Source organism: Manacus vitellinus, unplaced genomic scaffold (genome assembly GCF_001715985.3).
Source record: "Manacus vitellinus isolate BGI_N305 unplaced genomic scaffold, ASM171598v3 scaffold_4_pilon, whole genome shotgun sequence".
Taxonomy (NCBI): Eukaryota; Metazoa; Chordata; class Aves; order Passeriformes; family Pipridae; genus Manacus; species Manacus vitellinus.
The window spans coordinates 2,732,837-2,757,004 of NW_021940604.1; the positions used below are offsets into that span (position 1 = coordinate 2,732,837).

General features: G+C 38.9%; 1 protein-coding gene across 3 annotated transcripts in view; it reads left to right on the forward strand.

Moving 5' to 3' along the window:
* Positions 1–22,567, forward strand: part of UST (uronyl 2-sulfotransferase) — a 224,628-nt gene extending 202,061 nt beyond the window's left edge. For 2 of the 3 annotated variants that reach the window (XM_029962819.1, XM_029962820.1), the window contains one exon: positions 16,721–17,143. In XM_029962819.1, coding sequence (XP_029818679.1) covers positions 16,721–16,736 — 16 coding nt within the window. In that variant the 3' untranslated portion in view covers positions 16,737–17,143. Of the gene's footprint in view, positions 1–16,720; positions 17,144–22,550 lie in introns of those variants that run through there. The other variant, XR_003916111.1, reaches the window with a different exon arrangement.
* Positions 22,568–24,168: the final 1,601 nt, after the last annotated feature.

The window sequence follows — 24,168 nt, forward strand, 5'->3', positions numbered from 1 at the left end:
CATAACTCATCTTTAAACCTGCTGGATGATATCTGGCTTGGGCAAGGCTGTGTAGTCAGGGATACCAACAGCAGGAGAATAACTCCATGTCTGCCATGATTGTGAGGCTGAAGGAAATGAAATGAATTATTAACTGTAGTTTTATGTCAACAATGGCATAACATTAATCCTGTGTGAGCTAAACTGATAATAACTGGTAAGAACTGTTTATGGCTTATTCAATGTAAGTTAAGCCAACAGTGAGTAAAATATAATCAGATAGTCAATAAATGTTAATTAACAAATTAGAAACATGGACACAATCATTGGCAAGCATGATTATAAATGTTTAAATAATGCAGTAGTTGCAATGCAAAATGTAAATTAAGTTAAATGGTCAGTCTCAGTGACAGAAAAGATATATTTAACAGTTAATAGAATCAGCAAACAAAACTGCAGTGGACTTGGAGGGTAGTACAAGGACTAAGAGAACAGTATTGCCATATATCAGATGTTTTGTTTATAACAAAGCAATGATTTCTGGTTCTTTATGAGAAAACAAAAGATAAAACACACATACTCAGTCTGTAAAAGAAACCATGTCCGCAAAATTCACCAAGGCAAGTCTGAAAGAGCATGGAAGATTATCATTCTTTTTAATTCAATAGTCTGGAGGTACCTGCCTTGGGAAGGTATTAAATACATTATTTGCAACAACTATTAATACTATATTAAAGATGAAATCCAAGTAAACTCAGCAACTTATGGCAATCAAGGGTAAATTGGCATATTGAACCTACAGTTTGTTTACAGTGGTTGTATAGCAGCCTCATACCATGAAAAATGCAATTTGTTGGAACACATATCACTAGGGTATGTCTCTTTTGGCTGTTGGGAATTGTTCAGTAACTCAGATCATGTCCAATAAAGAAAAAGGCTTCATTTGAAGTATTGCTGTTGTCACAAGGTATTTATGTTGCTGATTAATAGGAAAATGCTTGCTCAGCATCTTATTGTAAGGCCACTGCAAAGCAATAAGCAGTTTCTGAACTAAGTGGCTGTAGCCTACATTTTAAGGCTAAAATCTGAAAAATTATGTATGAGATAGGAGTCTTTTTGTTCATTTAATGTATTCACTCTCTTATCCCTTCCTGGCAGAACAAAGTCTCTGTGTTGGAGCTGTGATGTTAAAGTCTGGAGCTTTGTTCTTAGCACAGCCTTCCAGCTGAAGAGAGCTGTACTCTTTCACCATCCAACTAAGTCAGGTTTTTATGTGGCCTCTGCAAATCTATTGTCTTTCTGTTGTCTCCCATATCCAAATATTTAATTCCTAGATTCTATACTCAAGGAGCATCAGTCAGCATCTTCTTTAAAAAGCCCACTGGGATAAGTGAAAGACTTCTCTTCCTTCCTTAAAACATGGCGTATTCATTCTCCAGAATAAGCTCTTTCTGTGTATAATTTGGTTTAAAATAATAATAAAAAAAAAGCTGAAGACAGAATGAGTGAAGGTTCCTGGTTTGAAAAATAGATTTTCTATTCTGTGTTTTGGAGGAGATTTTTATTGCATTTTTTTTCTGTTTGATTGTTTTGGTTTTGTTAGTGAAGAGGAATTCAAAGGAATGAAATTAAGCCTATGAACTAGTACCAGTAATCACATTAAACATGGGAGAATTGAACTAGCAATTTCCCCCAGCTGTAGGCAGTTTGTGAACTGCCAGGCAATAAACTCACTGCCATCTACCACAGAAAGTACTGTTGCTGGTTTCCCTTCCCCTTGCCTTAGATTTTTGCTTTGTATTCAGTGGATTGTTTCAAATCCTTGCCTGCATTCAGTACGAAGGCTGCAGTCCAAGCACAGCCAAGGGTTTCCTCCTTTGCAATCACTGACCAAGGGCAGGCCTTTCAGTATTAAACATGCTTCAGGGGACAGGCACAAAGAAGTGATCAGGTGCTAGAGAACCTCCTGTGTTGCTGAACTCAGAAAATAGGTCAGCTGTCCTTCAGCTGCCTTGAAAAAAAAATAAAGTGGGTGAGGAATAAACTTGTTATTCTTTCTTTCCTATCAACATTGTTCCAAACCCAGAGGGGAGGGGAAACTATCCATCTCCTACAAGCTGTACAAATACTGATGTTCAGATTATAGGTTGTTTAATCTTCCTTCTGCTGTGAGTTCTCCACTCTTTGGGCTGTTAAGGGATGTGGGTGGTTGAGCAGTACTGGGGCAAGCAGGAATGCTCTCAAAGCAGATCTCCTGCTAATCCCTTGGAGCACGATGGTGTCAGGGCACAGCACAGCACTGCTCTGTTTCTACCACCTTCCTAAGCAAAGTCACAACTCAGTAGAAAAACCTCCTTTAACTACCCTGGCTTTAATTTCCTCACTAATGCTGCAAACAGGGGGTGAAGGGGGTGGGAGGGGGTATGTTTCTTTTCTTTTTTTTTTCTCTCCTCTGTACAAAGAAAAACCTCTCTGTGAAAAAGAGGGCCTGTACTTGGCATGTAGCATAGTAACATGAGCATAATAAACAAGAGTGGCTGTCCCCATAAATAATAAAAGGAATGTTTCTCCTCACATGGCAGCTTTTTAGAGGAGAAAAGGCAGGGAATAGGTAGTCCTGTGTAGTGCAATGTTGCAAGCTCTAATCCCCACTTCTGTTGTTTTCTTTGGCAAGCCACCAGCTAGTGCAGAAGGGGGTACCTCTCTGCTCTGCACTCCCTTCTAATTTTTATTCTCTTTCTTATCTCTCATGCCTTGTGCCTGCCGGAAACTAGAAGGCTCTTTAAAAACACCATTGCATTTCTTCCTTCTGCGTGTGCGGCACTTTACATTCTCATGACAATGGAGCCACGCTCTGCTAGCAATGCACTTGGGCTTGTAATACCAGCATGGAGGTGAAAATAGACCATTCTCAGTTTAACATCTTCCTGATTTATGTTCCTGCAGCAAAGGTGATGAGCTCTTGATACAAGTGAATAACTGTATCATTGGAAAATGTTTCTGATGTTGTTTCAGCTGCTTATGTAAAAATGTTAAGCTTTCTCACCATTAGGGACATGATTTACTGACACATCAAAATTTCCTTTTTCTGGCCACTCAGTTCAAACTTTGAATATATTGTAGTTGGCTTCAGTTTTCAGAGCCATATGTTAGCTACTGAAGTAGCTGAAAACACATGCAAATTATCCTTTTATTCTGGCTGAGATTATGACATTAAAACAACAACAACAGAGAAAAGCCTGTGCAGAGAGTATCATAAATAATTTAACTTAAGTGAATGCTGAAATTAGTCAAGGCACCGCATTGCTTGGCTCCAAGCAGTCTATTTACAGCCAGATATGTAGAGTACCCTCTGGCCAAAGCCTAGCCTTTCAAAAATGGAAAGCAGGAAAAACAATATGATCTTCTTTTAAAGAAGCATGTTGGAATGATCTGCAGGGTTAAATATACCTAGACAGTGCTCTGTGCCATAGCTCCAGCAATCTTGGGAGAAAACAAACTGTTTATAAAGAGCCCCGAGCTAGGGAAGGAGATAATGAAATATGCTCGTGTATTATTGGCAAGTGCTCTAAATGGTACAGGCAAGCTAAGTGCATACAGTATTATCTTGCGTAATTATTGGGTCACTGTACTGTAAACTAAGTGGCTACTATACTTAGCCATACTACTGCACTCACTGCCTGATTAAGGACTAGATCCTGCTCTCACTCCAAGCAGACTGTATTACACTGAGCTCAAAGGACTGAATCACGGCCTACCGATTCTTCTTGGGGTGGCCTTCATTTCTGGATAGCTGAGATGAATGGGGGGGCAAAATAGTGATGGGCATTTCTAATCATAGCAGCAGGGATGCTCCCACTACAGCCAAGCACCACACGACCTTTCCAAGGATCCCAGGGCTTTGAAGACGCAGCGAGGCAACCAGTGGACAAACCCAAACAGATGACTTGGAGCACTTCAGAGAAAGAAAGAGAACTGATGTGAACTACAGACTACACCATTTCACAGCTACTGCTGTCAGAAACCCAAGATAATCTCAGCTGAGGAGAAAGTATGTGTTTCTCACATATTCCCTTGAATGTGGGTATCCTGTGCAAGGTAGCACTTGAGGAGAAACTTCAACCAGCACAGTACAGCAGATCAGGAGGCAGGTTATCTGTGGACCCACAGAATGAAAGATGATTGTGACATGCAAAAACTGCATTCAATGGAAGGGGAAAAGTTGAAGGAGTTTTTTATTATGGGCACTTTCAGAACCAGCCTCCTTAGTACATTCAAGGGTCCCAAAATGACTATTCAGTTGAAATAGTCATGGAGAAAAACCCCTAGATAGCCCATGGCAATTAGGTAAGATGAAAAGTATGTGGGCATGTGTGTGTGCATATGTGTAACCTCGTGTAAAACCACGGAGCTACAGAGAGTTTAACAGGCTAGTTGTTGTAACACAGGACTGTGTTAAAGTCAGGAGGAGAGGTTGTGAAAGCCAGGGGTGAGAGGAGGAAAAGAAGCCAAGATTATAGATTGAGATGAGATGGAAACAAAGGCCAGGAACTGAGATAGAGAAATGGGAAGTAGGAAATGCAGGAGCAATAAATGAAGCTGTAAACAGAAGACAAATGGAGAGAGAAGGGAAAATAAAAATAAAATTAATATTTTTGTTGGTTAAAGGAAGAATAAACAGCTTGAGCCTTGGGAAATATACAAGGTGTTAAAATAAATGAAACAGAAAACTTATGTGAAGAAAGTAATGCAAGAAATCATTGAACAACACTAACATGGCAAAGGAGACAATAAATCTGTCCCAAGATACTAATGGCAGTATTTTCTCTTAGCTGACAGGGTTAGATCTTATACCCTTAAGATATATCCTTATCCCTCAAGCAATGATACCACTTCTTCTAAGTGGATGTGCTGTGCTATGGCAGGCCCCTACCAGTCTATATTCTGAGAAATCTGCAGTATAGGAGTGAATACAGAGGTAATTGAAAGTGTACATTTATTTATGTACCTGCATCATCTGACATATTACTAATTCTTTTCAAGTCCCAGAATAACACCCTAAATTTCTAGATCATAAGGCTAAGTTAAAAAGGTTCTTTTTAGCTAGGGTTTTTTTCAGTTTTGATTTCATGGGAAAATGTAACAATAAACCCTAAGCACTAAGGATTTCCTGTGCATACAGCCACTGTCTCCAAGGCAATCACTGGGTATATTGCGTTTGGTGAAATAGAGAATTTCCTCTGCCAGTCACGCTGCTCTGTCAATGATGACCATCCAAACAAGTGGACATGAGGAGAGAATGGTCATCTCTTGGAGAAAGAGGAGATGGTGAATGCGCCTTAGATAGTAGACACAGGATCTTTGACCCCTCTTCACACCTAATGAATCCCTAATGCCACTTTCACAGAGGGAAGAAAAGGCAAACGGAGTCTGCTTGTAACAATTCTACACGAAATGTTAAATTCTGGGTCAGATTCTTCTAACCCTGTGTGTTTAAAGCTCTATAAATTTTATTTTCCAAAGATTTAATTCTGTTTGTAAACAATGTAAAAAAAGAAGCCAAGATGTGACATAAAATCTTAGAAAAACTTTATTAAGACCTTCAGCCTTTATATAACCTGTGGAATAGCAGTGGAAATAGAGGTTTAACCCATTCACCTCTTTTCCTGTTGCAAGGTGGAACAGGCCTGCAGGTATGCACCAAAGGAAGTGGCTTTTGCTGCATGACAATGCAGCGTGTGCTAAGCTCACCTCTTATCATTGGACTTCTACTGGCTATAAAGTTTGTATATGGATATGGTGGTGTGAAATACTGTGGTAATGATGCTTCTCTCTCTCTCTCTCTCTCTCTCTCTCTCTGTTTTTGGTTTGGTGTTTTTAAACTGAAGGCTGCTAGTGTAGTCTTTGGGAGCCCAGAAGTATATCATTTTTATGGCACAAAAATTCATCTTTTTACTAGAGTGAACCACTCTACCTATGGTAAGTGTCAGGTGGTTTTAATTCCTTGCATGTGTTTACCTGCTTCAGAGATGGTTAGTTATGTAAAAGGTAGCTTGGTTTTTGAGAATGAGAGGTGTGACTTCATAACACTGTACGTGAAGGATGATGTACGCTAGCAAAAAGCACGTCCAAAGCAACTTTTTTATGAGAACTGTTTCTTTTTTTCATTTTTAAAGAGATGAAGTCTGCCTTATGTATTTAAGATTAGGAAAAAAACCCTTACCTTATTGCACGGGACTATTTGCCTTGTTAAGTCATGTTCACCCCGGAGATATAACCAGAGCACTGAACAAGATGCCATTAAGGACAGGTACAGTTATTAGAAACTCACTGCAAGTCAGAAGATCTCACAAGATGATGAACTTGGTGTTTCCATGAGCAATCTTCTCACCTTTCCTTGTGGAGGGGTCAGGATGCACAGATGCTCTTTGTGAATGTTAAGGTGAGGTCTAATCAAATGTTTCAACAAGCAGAAATTATTTCTGGAGCTTTTAGATCTTCAATAAGCTTACACATGAAACAAGTTGTCATAACTCAATAATATTTTTTTTCTGAGTCCTTGCAGTGTTTGTTTGTTTTGTTTTGAAGGAATTAAATTGTCCTTGCAATTCAAACCTGCAGTGTGTGTATGCAAAGTAGAAGGAGGTTGACTGGGGGGAAAGTGTTATACATTCAGTAACCTTTCTGTATTTGTTTGTTCAGCATGCTAGTTAATATGCTATTTGCTGTGAAGGAATGCCTGCACAAAAAGCTACTAGTGGCTTAAATAAAAAAGCCTAGAATGTTTGAAAGCCTCCCCCTTGACTTCTGATTGAGGGGATCTGTAGAATTTTTGGCACATTATAAATCTGTGTTTACTGAAAAAAATAAAAAAACCCAACCCAACAGCCCCATTCCGATTCTGGGTTTACATCTATGAAAGTCTATGCCAGCCCCAGTTTATAGAATGTCAAGTGTTAATAATTCACAATAGATCCAAGACAAAAGAAAACTTTAACTACATTTTGGGTCAAAACATGTACAGTTTTAAAGTCTAAAAATACTATGCGATTTGATCTTAAGAGAATGAGAAGATCTAAGCTTAGTCCACATTGTTCCAATTCTTCTCCTAGAAACTTGAATATAAACTTTGTGTTTAAATATAAACCCACCTCTGGGCTGGGCTTATTCTCTTTATTTATTTTATCTGCCATGCTGTTGAAAAGGTCATGTGCACAAAAAGAATGTCCCGCTCCTAGTCTTTTTAAGCTATTGACAGAGTAGCTCATGCAAATCACTTAGTTTCATTGTGCCTCTAGCAATGGAAAACAAACTTTCTTATTCCTCAGTCCTTTCCTTTCACATTGCTGCATTTATGTTTTTCTCTCTTAAATACTCATTCTGGCCTTTGGTTACAGAAATACACATTCTGTATGGGACGTAGATATATTCCACAGTTTAGAAGTAACTTTTCTTCTGGCAAGATAAAATCTTCTTTACAAAGTCCTTGCTAATATCAACAGAAGTTGGCATTTCATTACTTACTATTTGTTTTAATCCTATCTGCCAGTTGTTCAGATGCTTCCTGAGAACTGGGGCAGAAGAACTTTGGGAATAGTAGATTGTGTGGTTACCTATGGTATCACCAAACTTGTAGCCTAAATCAGAGCTCTGAAGATGAAATCTAGCACTCACGCACACGAGTTTGTGTCATTTCCCGCACAAGGCCGTCTCATTTTTTCTGAATTTCTGTATTCTGAATTTTCTTGGACATTTTCACACCTCACCTTGCATATGTGTCCCTCATCACTCGCACCCTGGAAGACATGGGGCTCTTTGCTTGTAATGGTGATGCTTGACTACACTGTGGTGAACACCTTTCATGAGGCCCTGGATGAATCACGAAGTTCAATGTTTTGCTTTCATTCCCCTCTCCCAAATTTTAAAAAATTCACATTTAATCACTCAAATTACAAGCAAAATTGTAATGGATGGATGTTTTGTTATATTATACAAGCTTAGGGGCAGAATAAAGCCTTTAAAGCTAGTTTCTTTCACAGTTTGAGGAAGGTTTCTCTTACAAAGGGGAAGGTTTTCCATCAATGTCAGTGTCAGAATACAGTTACTGTGACAGACTTTAGAGGCAGAAGAAGACTCTGAGACAAATTTAATGGCATTACAAATTATGATGATTTCTTTCACTGACACCCAGAAGCCTGGCACGCCGTGGTGAGGGGAGGCACTGTGTCTGAGACATCTGGCCTCCTTGAGGCCCCTCAGTGTGTTCTGCTTACATTGATGCCTCTACGGCAATGGTTACACCAAAGTCCCAGGGATAGGCTTAAAACAACCTGCAAGGTTTTTGCTTATTTTTGCTTATTCTTCTGGTTATTAATTTAGCTGTGGATCAGAACTGAAATATCCAGTTGTTCTTTGGGACAGCTGAGTTTAGGGTATCCACTGGGGACTGGATTCCTGCACTTGTGGCACCACCTGTGGCTAAAATCCCTGATGAGTGCACAGCTGTAAATGACCTGGAAGGCAGAAGAAGCCAGGGTGACGCTACCGTATTCTACCTCACCTCTCTTCTGCAGTTCCCAAATCAAGTAAAAACTACTACTCCTTTGTAACAGTGCCACATATGAAAGAAAAGTATAAAACATTACTGAACTGGAATTTAATGAGCCATTCACAAAACACACCTTGCTTTTTAGCACCTGAGGAGGCCTAGACACTTCTAATTTTCTAGTTCTGCTGTCACCTGCTCAGCACAGCTGCCAGTGGTGCAGCTGAGCTTCTTTGCTGCTGCTTCCTCTTAACTCCAACCTGAATTCACCAAGTAGGTATCCCTGGTCATCTGAGGGTCTTAGTTTCATGAAGTACACTGAATTCAGCACAGCAGCGCCCAGTCAACTTTTCTTGCGGATCTTCTGATTTGTGTATCTTCTGGTATGGACTACCAGTGACCAGCTGGTGAATGGATCTCTTCCTCTCTTCTTTTGTCTTTAAATGCAAATTGTTTTGGAGCAGATAGAGCTATTTACAGTTGGCAAGTTGAGCTGTGTTGTATGTTGTGAGGAAACATCTAGAAAGCTGATTCTGCATACAGTAGAAGGAACAGGGCATGTGTTAAGAGAGGGGCCAGGGAGATTAGGGATTGGAGACCTGTAAAGAAGTATAATGGTAGTAAAAAAAATTGCCAGATTCAGAAACTTGGAAGCTCCACTGGTAACCAGGGTGTTAGAAGTTGCTTAAACAGACAGCCTATGAGCTGCTTTATTCTTCTCTAATGGAATACAGAGGCTTATTTTGTACTTGCTGGCCTTTTATACTTATTTTGTGTGGATTGGGCACAGAAAATGCTCAAATGCAGAGCAGGATTGAATCTTTAAAACATGCTACAATGTTTTGTTTATTCCTGTGCTTTATCACTGCAAATTCAATCATCTTTGCTGGCATTTAAAGACTCCACAGTTGCTCTACTCTCGGCACTGCCTGATAACAGGAGATTTGTGAAAATGTCTCTGTGCAAAAGAGAAGGGAGTAGACAGAAACAAACTTTTCTTAGTAATTCAGAATTGTCTCACTGGTAAGTTTAGAGAGAAACGGATTTTAAGAGCTCTTGTTGTCTTTGGAACAAATTGGGAAAGGGAGGAAACAGTATTCATTTACATTGTAAAGTCTTAATTTTTAAATAGAGAAAAAGAAAGAGATATTTAAGGGGGGAGAACCATGTGTTTTTCATAGCAATACTTTGCTTTCTACCAGTAGTTCTAGAATTTCCATTAGAGAGAAAAACAAATAACAAGGCTGCCAACCACAGAGATGAAAGAAGAAGTCAGTGGAGAGAAACAGATTTTTTTAAATAGTACAGCGATGACAAAATACCAAGGCTCATTGACAGCATTGTCAAAGCTTAAAATTATAGTTAATGATACAGTAGTGGCTTTCTGACATTTTAAAACACCATGGCACTTAGATTTCTCACTGCATTTGCAGTTTCCTTCTTCTCTAGAGAGCAGCAAACCTAAAGTGATTCTGCTGCTAGGTAATAACCAGGGTAAAATAATTATTGTCTCAGACTATATCAGGCAATCCTCTGTACACTTTGTTATCAGCCTTCTGGGAGCAAATATAGCCTGGTAGTATCAAAAGTCATTAGTTCAAGTCAGGACTTGGGTGACTGAGCAGGTGGAAGTTTTACATGTCAGATGGAGGAAGCTTAATGCAATATTGAGTAGCAGTTACATAAACTCTGCTAGGGTGTTACCACTCCTTTACAGAGAGGCAAGCTGCAGAGGTTAGGAAGTTCAGAATGATAAGAAAAGTCATGTAGTCCACAGCCATAAAACTTCTCTTCAAGTTCTGTTACACTAGGGTTTTTCAGCAAATTGTTGCTAAAGAAGTAATTTTGTAAGCTCCTTGCCTGCCTCTCTATCTGAAGGCAGGCCAATTTGCACCACAATGGAGAGTTTCTCTCTCCCGCACCATCAGTTGGCACTGAACTGTGAATGGGACACAAGATTTACCATTAATTCAGGGTGGTTTTGTTGTGAATCTCATCTTGGAGTGCCTACCTCTCTGCATCTGATCCACGAAGAGCTGGTACAGACAGCCAGTGCTGTGCACTGCACTCCCTCTGAGTAAAATGCACTAACAGTCTGGGAACTACATCTCAGGCATCACCTCTGCCCAAAACCCTGACTCTGGACTATAAACACAAGCTCTTTCTTCCTCCTTTCACTTTTGGCCCCAAGATGAGGGGTTTTTTATCTGAACTTGGCAGTAACTCAGGTATCAGGTGAGATGTGGGAGGCCCTACATGAGAATTGCCTATAGCAGCATGGGTGAGCAGAGCACACATGTCAGAATGACTTGGACCCTCTTTGGTTGAGGAGAACTCCACATCCTAGTTGTGTCGTTTCTGGTGAGTGCTTGTTAGACACCAGATCAGTTATTATTGGGTCAGAAACACCTTGTGGGGAGTGTGTGTGTGTTTGACCCATCCCTCAAACCTCATGGAGGTAGCATGACATCTTATCCCTCGTGGCAGACCCCTGGAACCCATATGGGGAAGCCCCAGCGTAGCTGTCAGTCACAAACAGCCTGGGAAAACTATAACTCACCACACCTCCTGGAGCCCCTAAGCCAAGCTCAGATTGGCAGGGACAGTGAGAACACTGCCCCTCACCCCATCCTGGAACCCTCAGAGTGGCTGGTGGGTCGGAGACCCCATCTGGAGGGGTTGGCCAGACGACCAGAGCAGATAAAACCATAGGCATGGTTTTGCCTTGTGTTGTGGCCCTGCCACTTGGACTTGTGAGAGCTGGTCTCCTACAAGTTTCCAGTGGTAGATCTGTCTGAAGATCTGTCAGAAAGGAGATATTTAATGTAAAAATCAATCCTAGCATAAGAGCGAAGTAGTACAAACTGCCCTACCTAAATTTACATTGAAAATTTCAGAAATTTTGAAAAATCAGAGGAGAGGGGTCTGGAACAGCCACCCAGTCAGTGTAATGGAAACAGCATTTTAAGACAGAACTTTGCAAACAAATTTAAGCTTAATAAATTGTAGATTGCAGGTCTGACTCTGATAACAGAGACCCTGTCTTGATGATTTAGGAGATCCTTTCCAATTTTTTTATATAAATTGGAATATGAGACCTGGAATACTTGTAGACCAGATGTCTTACTGATAATATATGAGATTATGATTTCCAATACCAAATAGCATTAAAGAATAAAGCGAATTGTTCCATTATCACCTGTTAGTCTGAGGAAAGAGGTAGAGAAGTATAGCCTTTTGTGAACTGTAAGGCTTTGGAAAAATGCAATTCTTTTTTCTGTTCAGATTGAACAACATTTTTTGCATGACCTAAAGTGGTAGTGTTTTACATTGATAAAGGAGTTGATCACAATGGTAAAAAATGTGAGAAACTAACAAAAATTTTTGCATCTTAGTTATAATTTTTTATTATATAATCGGAATCCTATATAATACAAATATACCTGGAGAGAGACTTAAAGAAGTAGTTTAATCTATTTCCTGTGGGATTAACTATACTCTACAGCATTCCTGACAGGTGTTTGTACATTAACTTGTTCGTAGATATCTCCAGAGATGGAACTGTGTGAACTCCTCCGAGTGTTGCAATGCTTTTGTTGCGCTCACAGTCTAGAAACGTCATTTAAGGTCTAGCCGCAAAATTTGCAGCAATTGATACCTTTTTTTTTTTAAGCAACTGTTCCATATTTGAAGACTGTTATTTTATCTGCCTTCAGCCTTTTCTTCTCTTGATTGAACAGCACCAGCTCTTTCAATCTTTTCCTTGTACCTTGCATTTTTCCCACTTATAATCCTTCCTTGTTACTCTTCTCTGGTTTCTGATCTAAAAACTGATCTGAAGCCACAGTGTACTCTGAAAGCCAGTGCTGAGTAGGGAAAGATTACCTTCTGTGTCTTGCTGACTTTACTCTTCTTTATAAAGCCTAATATGACATTGTTTACTCTGAAGTTCTTCCTGTTTTAGAAAAGGATCATTTCATGAAGGTGAGAACACGTGTCAGCAAGTCACTTTCAACAAAAAGGAAGTGAAACAAATTAATGTGAGTGATGACCAAGATCTAGCCCTTTGTAGAAATGTTAATAAGCTGTGAATAAGGAAAAAAACCTCCACACAACTAAAAGGTTTTGAGTTTCAGAAGGAAACAAAGAAGCACATATAACAAGGACAGTTGCTTGTTCATAAATTTCAATCCAAGAATTGTGGAACTTGGTCAGGGGAGAGTACACTGGTAGAAATAAGCCAGTAAACATCAGTAGAATTTTTACTTTCTTTTGTTTGGAACATTGGAAACTAAATGAATTCTAGTAATAATTATAATTTTATCTAATGAAAGGGAGAATTGTTATGTGGAGACTATAATGGAAGAGAAAAAATGTTCATATAATGGAACTACTCTGTATTTTGAAATAATTCAGGGCTGCATTTGACCTACTTCCCAGCTTTTGCTGTTGTCGTGGTAAGGGGGTTCTATGTTTTCAGGTTGTTTTTTGTTTTGTGTTTGCCAAAAGCCAGTGGCTCCATGCTGCCAGAGTGCTTCTACTCAGATCAGGTTTCCTTCATGCGTGCCAAGGAACATGTTTCACACGAGGAGGAAGGACTCAGCCTTTGTCCAGGTACTTCTGCTGCTCTTTGTTGTTTCAGAGAGGCTTTTCTACATAAACTGTACTTGCTTTAGATCACATGCAAGCAACTGTGTTGCATTATGCAATGTGATTTAAAAACACATGGTACTGATTTCAGTATCTGTTGATCACACACTCTTAAACAGGGTGTCCTTAAGGCACATGTTGGCATCATGGTCCAGGTACCGTGTGTTGAGTAGAGACATGAAAGAACTATGCTCATAAAATTATCGTGATTAATAAGGGCTCTATTTTGAGATGGGCTGCAGAGCCAGCTATGCTTGTAGCGCTGCACCATGAACTGCTGACTGGTACTTCCTGCAGCTTTGTGTTCCTCCCTCTACTTCTGCATTGGTTGCTATAAGCCAGATGGGAGAGTTCCTGCTTGTACCAAGTGATCTGACATAGCACACATTACAGGTGGTAGGATGCTCTGAACAATTTTGCCCAAGACTACCTGGAGTTATGCCATGAACACAAGACCTCACTACAGTCTACACTAGTCAGCTCCACAAGGTCAAGGACCAAAAGCCTTCAGATTTACATTTGAAATGCTCCCCTAGCTGGCATTAACCCAGGAATTAATGTTCACAGCACCACAGACTTCGTGTAATTTAAAAAGTTTATTATTTGTTCAAAAACATAGTAATGAGGCCTCTTAATATATATAACTGATTTTTTTAAACAAGTTCTTTTTAACTACTGATCTTTTCATTAACTACAGAGCTTAAAAGCTGTATGAACTTAATACTTGGCCAGGTAAACATAACAGAAATTATCTCTGCTGGCTACATTACAGTGACACATCACAGTGCTCTGCTCAGCAAAAGGTTTTAAGAGTACATTTGAACACAGTGGTTATCCTATCTGCATATTTAAGGCAGGGCACTGGATTACCAAAAGAAGACAAACTGATACAGATACTGCACCTCTACTGTATTTCAATAGCTTTTTTTCAGCCTAATTTCAGTGCCTAGAAGTTGTACCACCACAATCGTGCTAAAAGTACTTCCCAATGTAATAGACAGATTTTTTTTCTTAAAAGTTGTATCAAATTATTGCTGTTTCAAAATTATCCACTTTTTACTGTTTCTCTAGTATAAGATGGTTAGAGAAATTTCTAGGAATTTTTACAAATCAATATGAATAAAAGGCAATTTTCTCCCAAGATGTCCATGAAAGCATTTTGCATGTGAGAGAGACAACCATAATACAGAACACCTTACAGGAAACGTAGGTGTACTATCTGCAAGCCAACTCCTTTATTGCAACACATGGTGTTTTAACATTGCACACTATTATTTTATTGCATCATCTACGACAGCATGTCCTTTCATTTCAGCAGAAAATTACACATCGTGCTACAACTTTTTTCCCCTCCCTTTTACAACATTTCTATATGATTCCATTCTGAAATTATACCAGGTACTGTTTTTTCATCCCTATGTTGCTTCAGGGTGACTACATATATATAATTTTCCTTTACAATTTATCATACCTCTAAAAGAAACAGAAAGCACTTGTAATTATATTGCCCAGTTACATGGCCATGTGCTCTACGTGCTCATCTTTTTTTGAAACTGCATTATCTAAGCTACAAACTACAAATTTACTTATGCTGCAGGTATGAGAAATTAAGGCTATAGATTAAGTTAGATTAAATCATGACTTAAAATGAATGGCTTATACATTCTTAAACTAAAAGTTAGATAGATTAAATTAATGATTTATCACAGATGAACAACCAAAAGGAAACATGTTAATTATGACATCTTGACTTACATACTTTAAAAATCAACTCTTGTGCAACATGTTCTTTACACAGGTACCTTAGGAATCTCAGCTGCAGCAGCTTAACACCATCTCTTAATTGTTTTCCAAATCTGTATCCATTCCACTGTGAATTTCCTTTGGTTTTTTTTCAGGATTAGGATAATCATATTCAAAACAATAACTAAAACCTAACTATCTTTTCTGAATCCTTTGTTGTATGTTGTTTTGGGGGATTTTCTCTCCTTTACAAGCTGATGTACAGAAGCTAGTATAGATATAAAAGTATTGATTTGTAAAATCTCAAATTTCCTATGAGCACTAATCATACTCAAAACACACTTATTACTCGAATATTTATTGCCTTAGAAATGCATAAGTTCTTTAGCTATTTAATACATGCATTGCCTTTGTAGACTTTCATTATTTGGAATAAAAAATTGTGCATCATATGGTAGCAAGATTTCTGGATAGAAATATTAGTCCTAAAAATGAAACTGACGCTTTCTGAATTAAAAACAAAGTCTGTTTATGCCAGGCATCAAGTATTTATAAGGGAGTTGACAAATTATTTATAAAAAACCAGTTACTAACAGTGATTTAAATCTTCTCTTTTTTTCTAGGGTGACGGTCTCACTAAAATACTCAGTGACAATTATTTTAATCAGTAACAGTTCAATGCATATACAAATTTCAGATTACTACTAGGTATTGGATTTTGGTAGCTAGGAAATTGAACCAGTTGAGACCTCTATGGTTCATTGAACATGGTTCCATGAAGCTGCAATAATACATGTTTATTACATCCTATTACATTTTTAAACTGGTTTTCACTCACCATTACTGTTGTAAGATTATTTCAGAACTTCATTTCTGTGATTCTGTGAAACTTACTTCAACTGCAGACTGTTACCCAGTACCAAGGCTGATTCTGACAAAGATTAACTGAAATGAGTAGGAGTTTTGCTGGGAGAAGGGCTGATGATTAAACTTTAAAATATGTAATGCATTAGGAAAAAGCTCCCAAACTGGAGACCTCAACCTGGTGGGAGGTTTTTATGGTTCCATTACTACAGCTCTTTAAACATACAGGGCTGAGTTAACTGTTGGTGAATCTGAACTGTCATTCTGGCCATCTCATATCTGAGCCTGGTACATGGGGCTGGTTTCTTTACACAGATTAGCTGGCCATCTTGACTTAGCCCCAACCTTGCTGCTATTGGCAATAAATCAAACTTCCCTTTCTCCCACACATCTGTCTGGTCAATGTAAAGGTGAGTGCTAAGGTTTCTCTTCACTCCTGTCTCAACACAATACCTGCACATATGCAGCACAACATGATTTCAATTTGTGCTCATGTCTCCTTCCCATCAGTAGAAGATGACAGCCACACAGGGGAAGTGAGATGTGACTGGTATGTATTATGGATTCCACGGGCTTATTTTTAGTTGAACAGGTGGAACTGGAGTTTACTAGAAGAGTAAAATTTTAAAAACAATAAAAAAACTTTAACCTGATTAATGGTAACAGTATACAACACTGCAGAAATCAACATGGGACTCCAGAAGTGTTGGTAAAGGGGTGAATTCTGGAGAAAAGACAACCTCTAACTGAAGAGGTAGGAAGAAGAATGGATTTTTTAATTTATTTTTTACAAACCCTGATAATTAAAGTCCCATAAGTTTCTGTAAGGATTACTGGAGAAAACTTTCCCTTGGAGCCATTTTTCTTCATATCTGTGATCTCATAAGTTTTATACAATCAATAAATTTACTATTTAATGTTTCTTTGTTTGTTCTTTAGGGCATTGGGACTGTGACCACGTCTTCACTGAGCAGTGGACCATGCAAACAAGATATGAAAAGAGGATTGTGGATCCTGAGCTTTGAAACCCAGTGAAATCAGGAATTTATTAACAGTGGAGTATTGAAACCTGTTTTTCCTGTGTCTCGAGTCTGGTGTTTCCAGTGGATTCTCTCATGTGTCATAAGGGTGAGGGAGGATCCACCTTCATTTTTCTCTTTTGTAGAGACACTGCTGTCAGCCCAGACACTTGTTTTCTGAAAAACTTCAGAATTAGAAATGTGTCTAGCTGAAACCATTCAATGGGCTCAGGAACTGTAGCTAGGAATGCAGGATGAGCACAAACCCCTGGGGGCTGTTTACTCAGCAACCTTGCCTCTTTGGAAGACTGGCTATAAGGAGGGGGCTACTAAAGAGAAAAAGCTAACTTGAAAATAAATTATGATGTCTTGTCTTTTGAATGAAGGTTTTTCCCTTTGAAAAGGCAGAAAATACACTGCATGTGCGTTGCCTGGTCATTCAGGTACGAAGCAATGCTAAAGGAATAAATGACACTGTTATTGCAAAAGTTTAACAGATTTTCTATGTAAGGTTATTAGTGAGAGGATTGCTGGCACAGCTCCACTGCTACTGGGAAGAGCCAAAGCATTAGTACAGAGTCCCGCTGTGACCACTGTCACCTCAATATACAGAATCACGGAATCACAGAATCACAGAACAGGTAAGGTCAGAAGGGACCACAGCAGGTCGTCTGGTCCAACCTCCCTGCTCAAGCAGGGTCATCCTAGAGCACGTGGCACTGAATTGTGTCCAGATCTTGAATACCTCCAGTGAGGGAGACTCCAACAACCCCTCTGGGCAATCTGTTCCAGTGCTGGGTCACCTGCACAGTACACAAGTTCTTCCTCATGTTCAAATGGAACTTCCCATGCATCAGTTTCTGCAAATAAAGCTGGTGAAGGGTCTGGAGCACAAGTCCTATGAGGAGGAGCTGAGGGAGCTGAGGTTGTTTAGTCTGAAGAAACAGAGGCCTGGGGGGACCTTATCACTCTTTACAATAGCCTGAAAGGAGGTTGTAAGCAGGTGGGGGTCAGTCTCTTCTCCCTAACAAGTGATAGGACAAGCAGAAATGGCCTCAAGTTGAATCAGTGAAGGTTTAGGTTGGATATTAGGAAAAATTTCTTCTCTGAAAGGGTGGTCAAGGACAAGGTTTAGTGGTGCACTTGACAGTGATGGGTTAACAGTTGGACTCAGTGATCCTAGAGGTCTTTTCGAACCTGTATGATTCTTGCTCTGAGGGATGTATAGTTCTTGAGCCTGGTGGAAGTGGTGCCTGAACATTGACCTGCTCTCTTGTGACCCTCTTCCCTTCAGGTCCTGTTCCCATGTGAGTCTTCCAAGAAGGTCACTGAAGAGGTGAAAGTTAGCTCGCCTGAAGTGCACTCACTGTAGCCAAGGCTGCCCCCAACCTTCACATCTCCAACAAAGCCTTCCCTGTTTGTTAGTACATGGTCAAATGGCTCACCATTACTCATTTTTTCCTCCACCACCTGTGTGAGGAAGTTGTGGTCAATGCTTTCCAGAAACCTCCTGGACTGTTTGTGCTTTGCCATGTTGTTCCTCCAGCAGGTGTCAGGGTGGCTGAAGTCCCCCAAAAGAACCAGTGCCTGTGACTTCAAGGCTGCTTCCAGCTGCCTGTAAAAGGCCTCATCTACTTCCTCCCCATGACCAGATGACCTGTAACAAACACCCGCAATAAGATCACCCTTACTAGTTTGCTCTTTAATCCCAACCCACAAGCTCTCAACTTGCTCATCATCTGCCCCAAGATAGAGCTCAAAAGATCTCAAGTGTTGCCTTTTTGCGTAGAAGGCAACTCCACCATTGTGCCTCCCTGGTCTGTCTTTCCCAAATAGCATGTAGCCCTTCATACAAGATAGACCTTTTCTGAACGGGGACAGATAGCGCTGTGCTTTCAATGCCAGAAGAGCTACATCTACACTAGAATTCATACTTTGCTGCACTGTTGTTAGCAACAGAAAGGTTTTGCTGGAAAAAACAAAATTAACATGGACATGGTGCAGTAGAATTGTATCCATTCTTGTTTTGCAAATGATGTAAGTTCTCTTTGAAGGATAGACATACAACACCAAATATTTAGAGAGATTCTTAGCATTAAAAATAAATACACATCAGTGCACAATGCACACAAGAGAATTAGTTAACTGACATTTATTGTACATATGCAATTATATACACTTGAACGAGCAAATTCAGGTGCATATGTGAAATGAAACTTTGTGTTTAAAAAGCTTGGCCCCCTGTCTATCCTCTTCTCCAGGGAATGTAATGGTATATCTAGAACAGCCAGGCTGTTACTAAACAGTGGGAAAATTGCTTTTGAAGCTTGTGCTTGCTAAACACTTTTTTCCTTGATGTGTAAATTAATTTGCTTTTGGGAATGCAAGCATGCAAAAAATGTTTTTCATCAAATTAAAAAAAAAAAAGAAGGTGCTTCTGTAGGAGACTAATTAGTTAGCTATCTAAAATGTTTTGTTTAACGCCTGATTTGTTCTTTAAATATATAAATACCAGCTAGTGTTTTAAAGCTTCTGTAGCTGTGAATGGCTCTGCTGTCCCTCACTGCAAGCTACGTTTTTATTACTTCTTCCCAAGAAATTTATTTTGCTGACATGGGCCCTAATCCAGTAAAGTGCTAAAACATATGCTTAATTTTAAGCGGGTGAGTAAAGCCAACGGAACTTTCCTATGCCTAAATCTAAGTACAAATTTGTGTTTGGCTTAGCTGAGGTTATAGTTTCTGGGTTATGATCTGGAGGGCTGTGTGTATTTCACAGAATGGGTGCCCTCCTGATGGAAGAACAGAGTTTTGGTAATTTGTTATTTATCAGAGGAGCTTGAGAAGAAAAAAGTACCAACAACTGAACACTAAAATTTTTGGACGTTAATGCATTCCTTTAAATAAGTATGTCATGTATCTTCTAACCAAAGTCTCACAATTTCCTCTTCTACCTCTACATAACATTGTAGTAGCTGAAAACAGCTGTGATGCCACCTTATTTTCTGTATTGGTTTTCCCAGTTGTATCAAGAATTTTACCTTGTTAAAGAGATGACCTTTCTTAATTCTAGTGATCTGATGAGTTGGAATTTCAGTGTTTCTTACTGTTTTGCTCTGTGATGCTGAGACATTTTTAACTCTGGGTACATACAAGTGATCTTTTCCCACAGAAAGGTAAAACCATGGGAGATTATGACTGAAACATAGCTCAGCTTGGAACCTGAAAGTCACACAAGTAGAACAGGAGCTTGATGATTCTGACACAGTAGCTAGAGCACAACTCATTACACAGTGAAATGTATTCCTGCAATTTTCGTTTCTGCTGGCAATCTCAAATGGACATAGGACAGAGTAGACCTGAAATCTGAGCTGTCTTCTCCTTACAAGGGCTTGTATAAGACCCAGAAGGAAACAAGCCAGCACAGTGCGTATATAAGCTCATATGGCTGATTCTGTTTTGTTAGACCAGTGAATTTTCCACAGAAACGGAGGACTCAGTACACCTCTTCTTCAAAATTTACTCTGTCTAGTACATATTAGCATTAGAAAGCTCCAAGTTATCTTTTTTTTAATATGGGATGGCTTAAAGGCCTTGTGTGTTTCATTTGTACTATGCAAGCTGTCAAGTGCTGTAGCTGAAGAGAAGAAAGAATGCAGAGAATATGTACTGAATTTTAATTTTACTTAATAGCAAGCACAGGATTTGTTCAGAGTTTTATTATTGGGTGAGGAGTTAAAGTAATCACAGCGATGGGGCAGAAGGCCAGAAGAAAATGGAGAAATCTAATACTGTGAAACATTTAGGTTTAGAGAGTACTTTGGGTTATTTTTTAAAATATATTGCCCATTTACCAATAACCTCCTGCACATTTGGGGAAATTTAAACACAATATAATTATTGCACCTTGTGTGTTAACATATATAATAAGATTAAGTATATTGCAGTTTGCACCCTCACTCTCACATTTACAAAATGTGTATTTGGCTGAAGTCACCGAGACAGAAGAGGTTAAAATCAGTAGCTGGAAACAGAAAGAGCTATTAAGACATTCTGCAAGGGTTTTTACTATGAAAACATTTGTGCCTGATTTGTATCTGGAATAGGGAAGTCATTTGTTTGGACTTTAAGGTAGGTTTCCTGTCTCAAATCAGCAAGTTATACCTGTCCAGAAACACTTAAGTCCATTCTTCGTCTCAGGTTTCAACACAGCATAAAGTTTAAGCAAGTGATTGAAAGGTATCCCAAATAAAGATGGACTTTAGCAAGAGACTAAATGTGTTTTCTGATCAAGACCCTAAAGATATGCAGCAACTATATACTGGTATTATATAAATCCTAAGAAAAGTGGAAATTAATTTTTATCATTACTTTCTCCTCAATTTCCCACAAAGCATAGGAAACAGTGGATTTCTGTATTTATACTGAAGTATAGTGAAGCCTCTCGGCTTTCTATATTTTATGTCACTGAGTTATCATAAAATAGTTTCATAAAAAAGGTGTATGGTAGCATTAAATAATACTGAATTTGTCTTCCTAGTAGATATTGAGTCAACTGCATGTCATACAATCATATAAGCTTTTATTCATACATTTTTAATTCTCCTAGTCAGAGCACTGAAATATCTGTAAGTTGTTAATGATGCTGTCAAGGATGCACTTTTTCCAACTTACTCAAAAGATTGATTTAATATGGCAGTCTTTCCCAGTTCTAAAACAATTATTGAGAAAACTTCAGAATTGCTCTGGCTAGGCTAAGATATTTTCTTTCAAGTGTAAACATTCTTCAAAGACACTCATGATCATTATAAATGAATGTGGGTTTTTTAAGATATTAAAAAAATATCTTAACAAGTCTCCAAAAACATACTATTTTTGCATGTCAGATGAATACATAGTCTACAATAATGCTTCACTGTAACACAGATCACTATGCTTTTAAAATTGAAAAGCTTGGGTAGTCTGTCTCAACGGATTTTCCTTCAACAGAGGCCTTTTCCAAATCTTGTGAAGCTGCTAGAACTCATGAACCACTAAGGCACCTCTTAATCACATCTTTATCTCAAATGTCATGTTTACGCTCTGCTCCTAAATAGATGAGCTGTTAGGAGGTGAAAAAGCTGGTGCTATCTTGAAGATAGCACAGAAACAACCTGGAAAACCAGGGAGTCTCAGCAGCGATAACAGAGCTGTTTGTGTACTGTGGATTAGAAAGAAAAACATCAGAGCACAACAGCTTTTCGTAACTGCACACATGAGCAATTTAAGCAACTGGAGTTCACTATAGTATTTGAATAATTTGTTCTGAAACCCATTTCTTTCACAAAACATTTCATCTACCTAAATGATTATACTTGTTTGTTATTTTAATACTGTTCTTAAATTCAGAGCTCCTAGAGCTGATGTTTCTGATTAAAGAAGACTGACTGGAGTTCAGTTTGTTTTTTAAACCAGAACTACACTGACATTTAAAACAGAAAGAAAAATGGTAAACTAGAATACTGACAATACAGTTTTCAAGAGACCCCCTCCAAACAAACACAAATATCTGGATTATTCCTACACTGTAAAAAAAAGGGTTTTTTTTAATAGCTGTTGTATAGTATAAGCCCTCATAGTGGAATGGGAGAGACAAGTGTTGAGCACTTTCATTTAAGCAAAGCTATGCATTCATCACAACTTTGGCATTATGCTGAGATGCAGCACTTGAATTTACTTCTGAATCCAGCATTGTCCACTTCTCTACAGCAGGCTGGTCAAATTATTGCACTATGGCACACAGCTGACAACTTCTACATAGAACAGAAGTACAATGCATGAAGTTTCACGTGAAATAAGGTGAGTTTCTGTATTTCTTTGTCATTTTATTTATCTAAATTATAATTGTTTTTACTGGAGAAGCTGTGGTTGTAACCTCCCACTGGGAGCTTCCAAGGACTGTCCTGGGCCAGTGATTGCTACCTCTGTTTTTATCACCCTGAAGACTGACAGACCTCCTGTTTAGAAGAACAAAAAATAAATTACCAATTGAATGTTTCAAGGAAAAGTGTCTTTAAAATTGCCAATGCCACCTTTTTCCATTGTGGAAAACTAATTTTAAACTCAATTTCAGAAATAATTGTGCCAGTTGTTGTGGATTGGTTTTAACTGGACTTGTCCTCTTACCTTCTCTAAAAAGCATTCTAAGGAAATTTCAGCATCAGAAATGTCAGTACCAAGCTGAAAAAATGGACTGTACTTTGGAGAAACAGTTTGTGTACAATATGCTTAGAATAATTCCCCAATCCTATTTAAAATGTCATTTTCTAGCAGTGAATAATATAAACAGTCTGATGAAGGTTTAAAAAACATGAACTCATACCTGTTCTGGCAAAAAAAAATGGATAATACCTAAAATCTTCAGGGAAAGAAGCAAGGCTCTGATTCCTGTGGCTCACTGATGACTGAGCTTTGATTTACACCATGATAAGAATTACACCCAGAATTTATTATGAGATAGATCTGCTTAGTTCTTGTTTCGGATACATAGGAAAACAGTTAATTTCTGAATTTCAGTACGAAACACTAATTTCCTAAATAGTTGTTCTTTGACTTTGGAAAGGTGTTAAAAAATGACTCAAGCTTAGCTGCTGTAGAGGAGAGATGAGCAACTTTAGCAATGGGCTCAGACGAAGATGCAGTGCGAGGAGTCTGGAAAAGGGGGGAAGGGACGGTGCAGCTCACTCACATGATCCCAGTGCTTAAGCATTGCAGTAAATACTGGTGATGGCACAGTGAGAGATGGTCTTTGACTTTCCTCTGGCAAATCCCTGTTTTAGCAACTGTAGGTAAAAGGGTCAAATATTTAACTTGGTATTAAACTTAGCAAAACAAACTCCATTTCTTGCTCACAAAAAATAGTCATGTCCCTTTACCACCCTATCTGTCTGAAAGGTCAGGTATGGCTTGGCAAAGTTTGAAATGGTTGTGCTGGAAAAGCTGAAGAGCAGTGTGCTTGAGCAGATGACTGGGCAGACCATGAATAGTCTACACACAGGTTGCAAAAAGGTTTGATTAATGCACCTGAACACTTACAGTGGAGCAACCCCCTGTACAGCTCTCTGTGACCTCATGTTTCCATTGCGTCTTCTTTCTATATGCCTCATTACCCATTTTTGTAAGGCACTTCTGGCTGGGTTTGGGGAAACACTATTTTATTTACAGTGACAAACAAATTTCAGTGATTCTCAGCCCCATATAACCTTGACTCAAGACAGGTTGAGTAGTAAACTCATTTATGAAACAAAGACCTACTTGGACGTCCCACTAAAATCAAGGATGCCTGTCTTTCTATCACAGGAGGACTTCGATTCCTCTTTTCAGGTCGGCA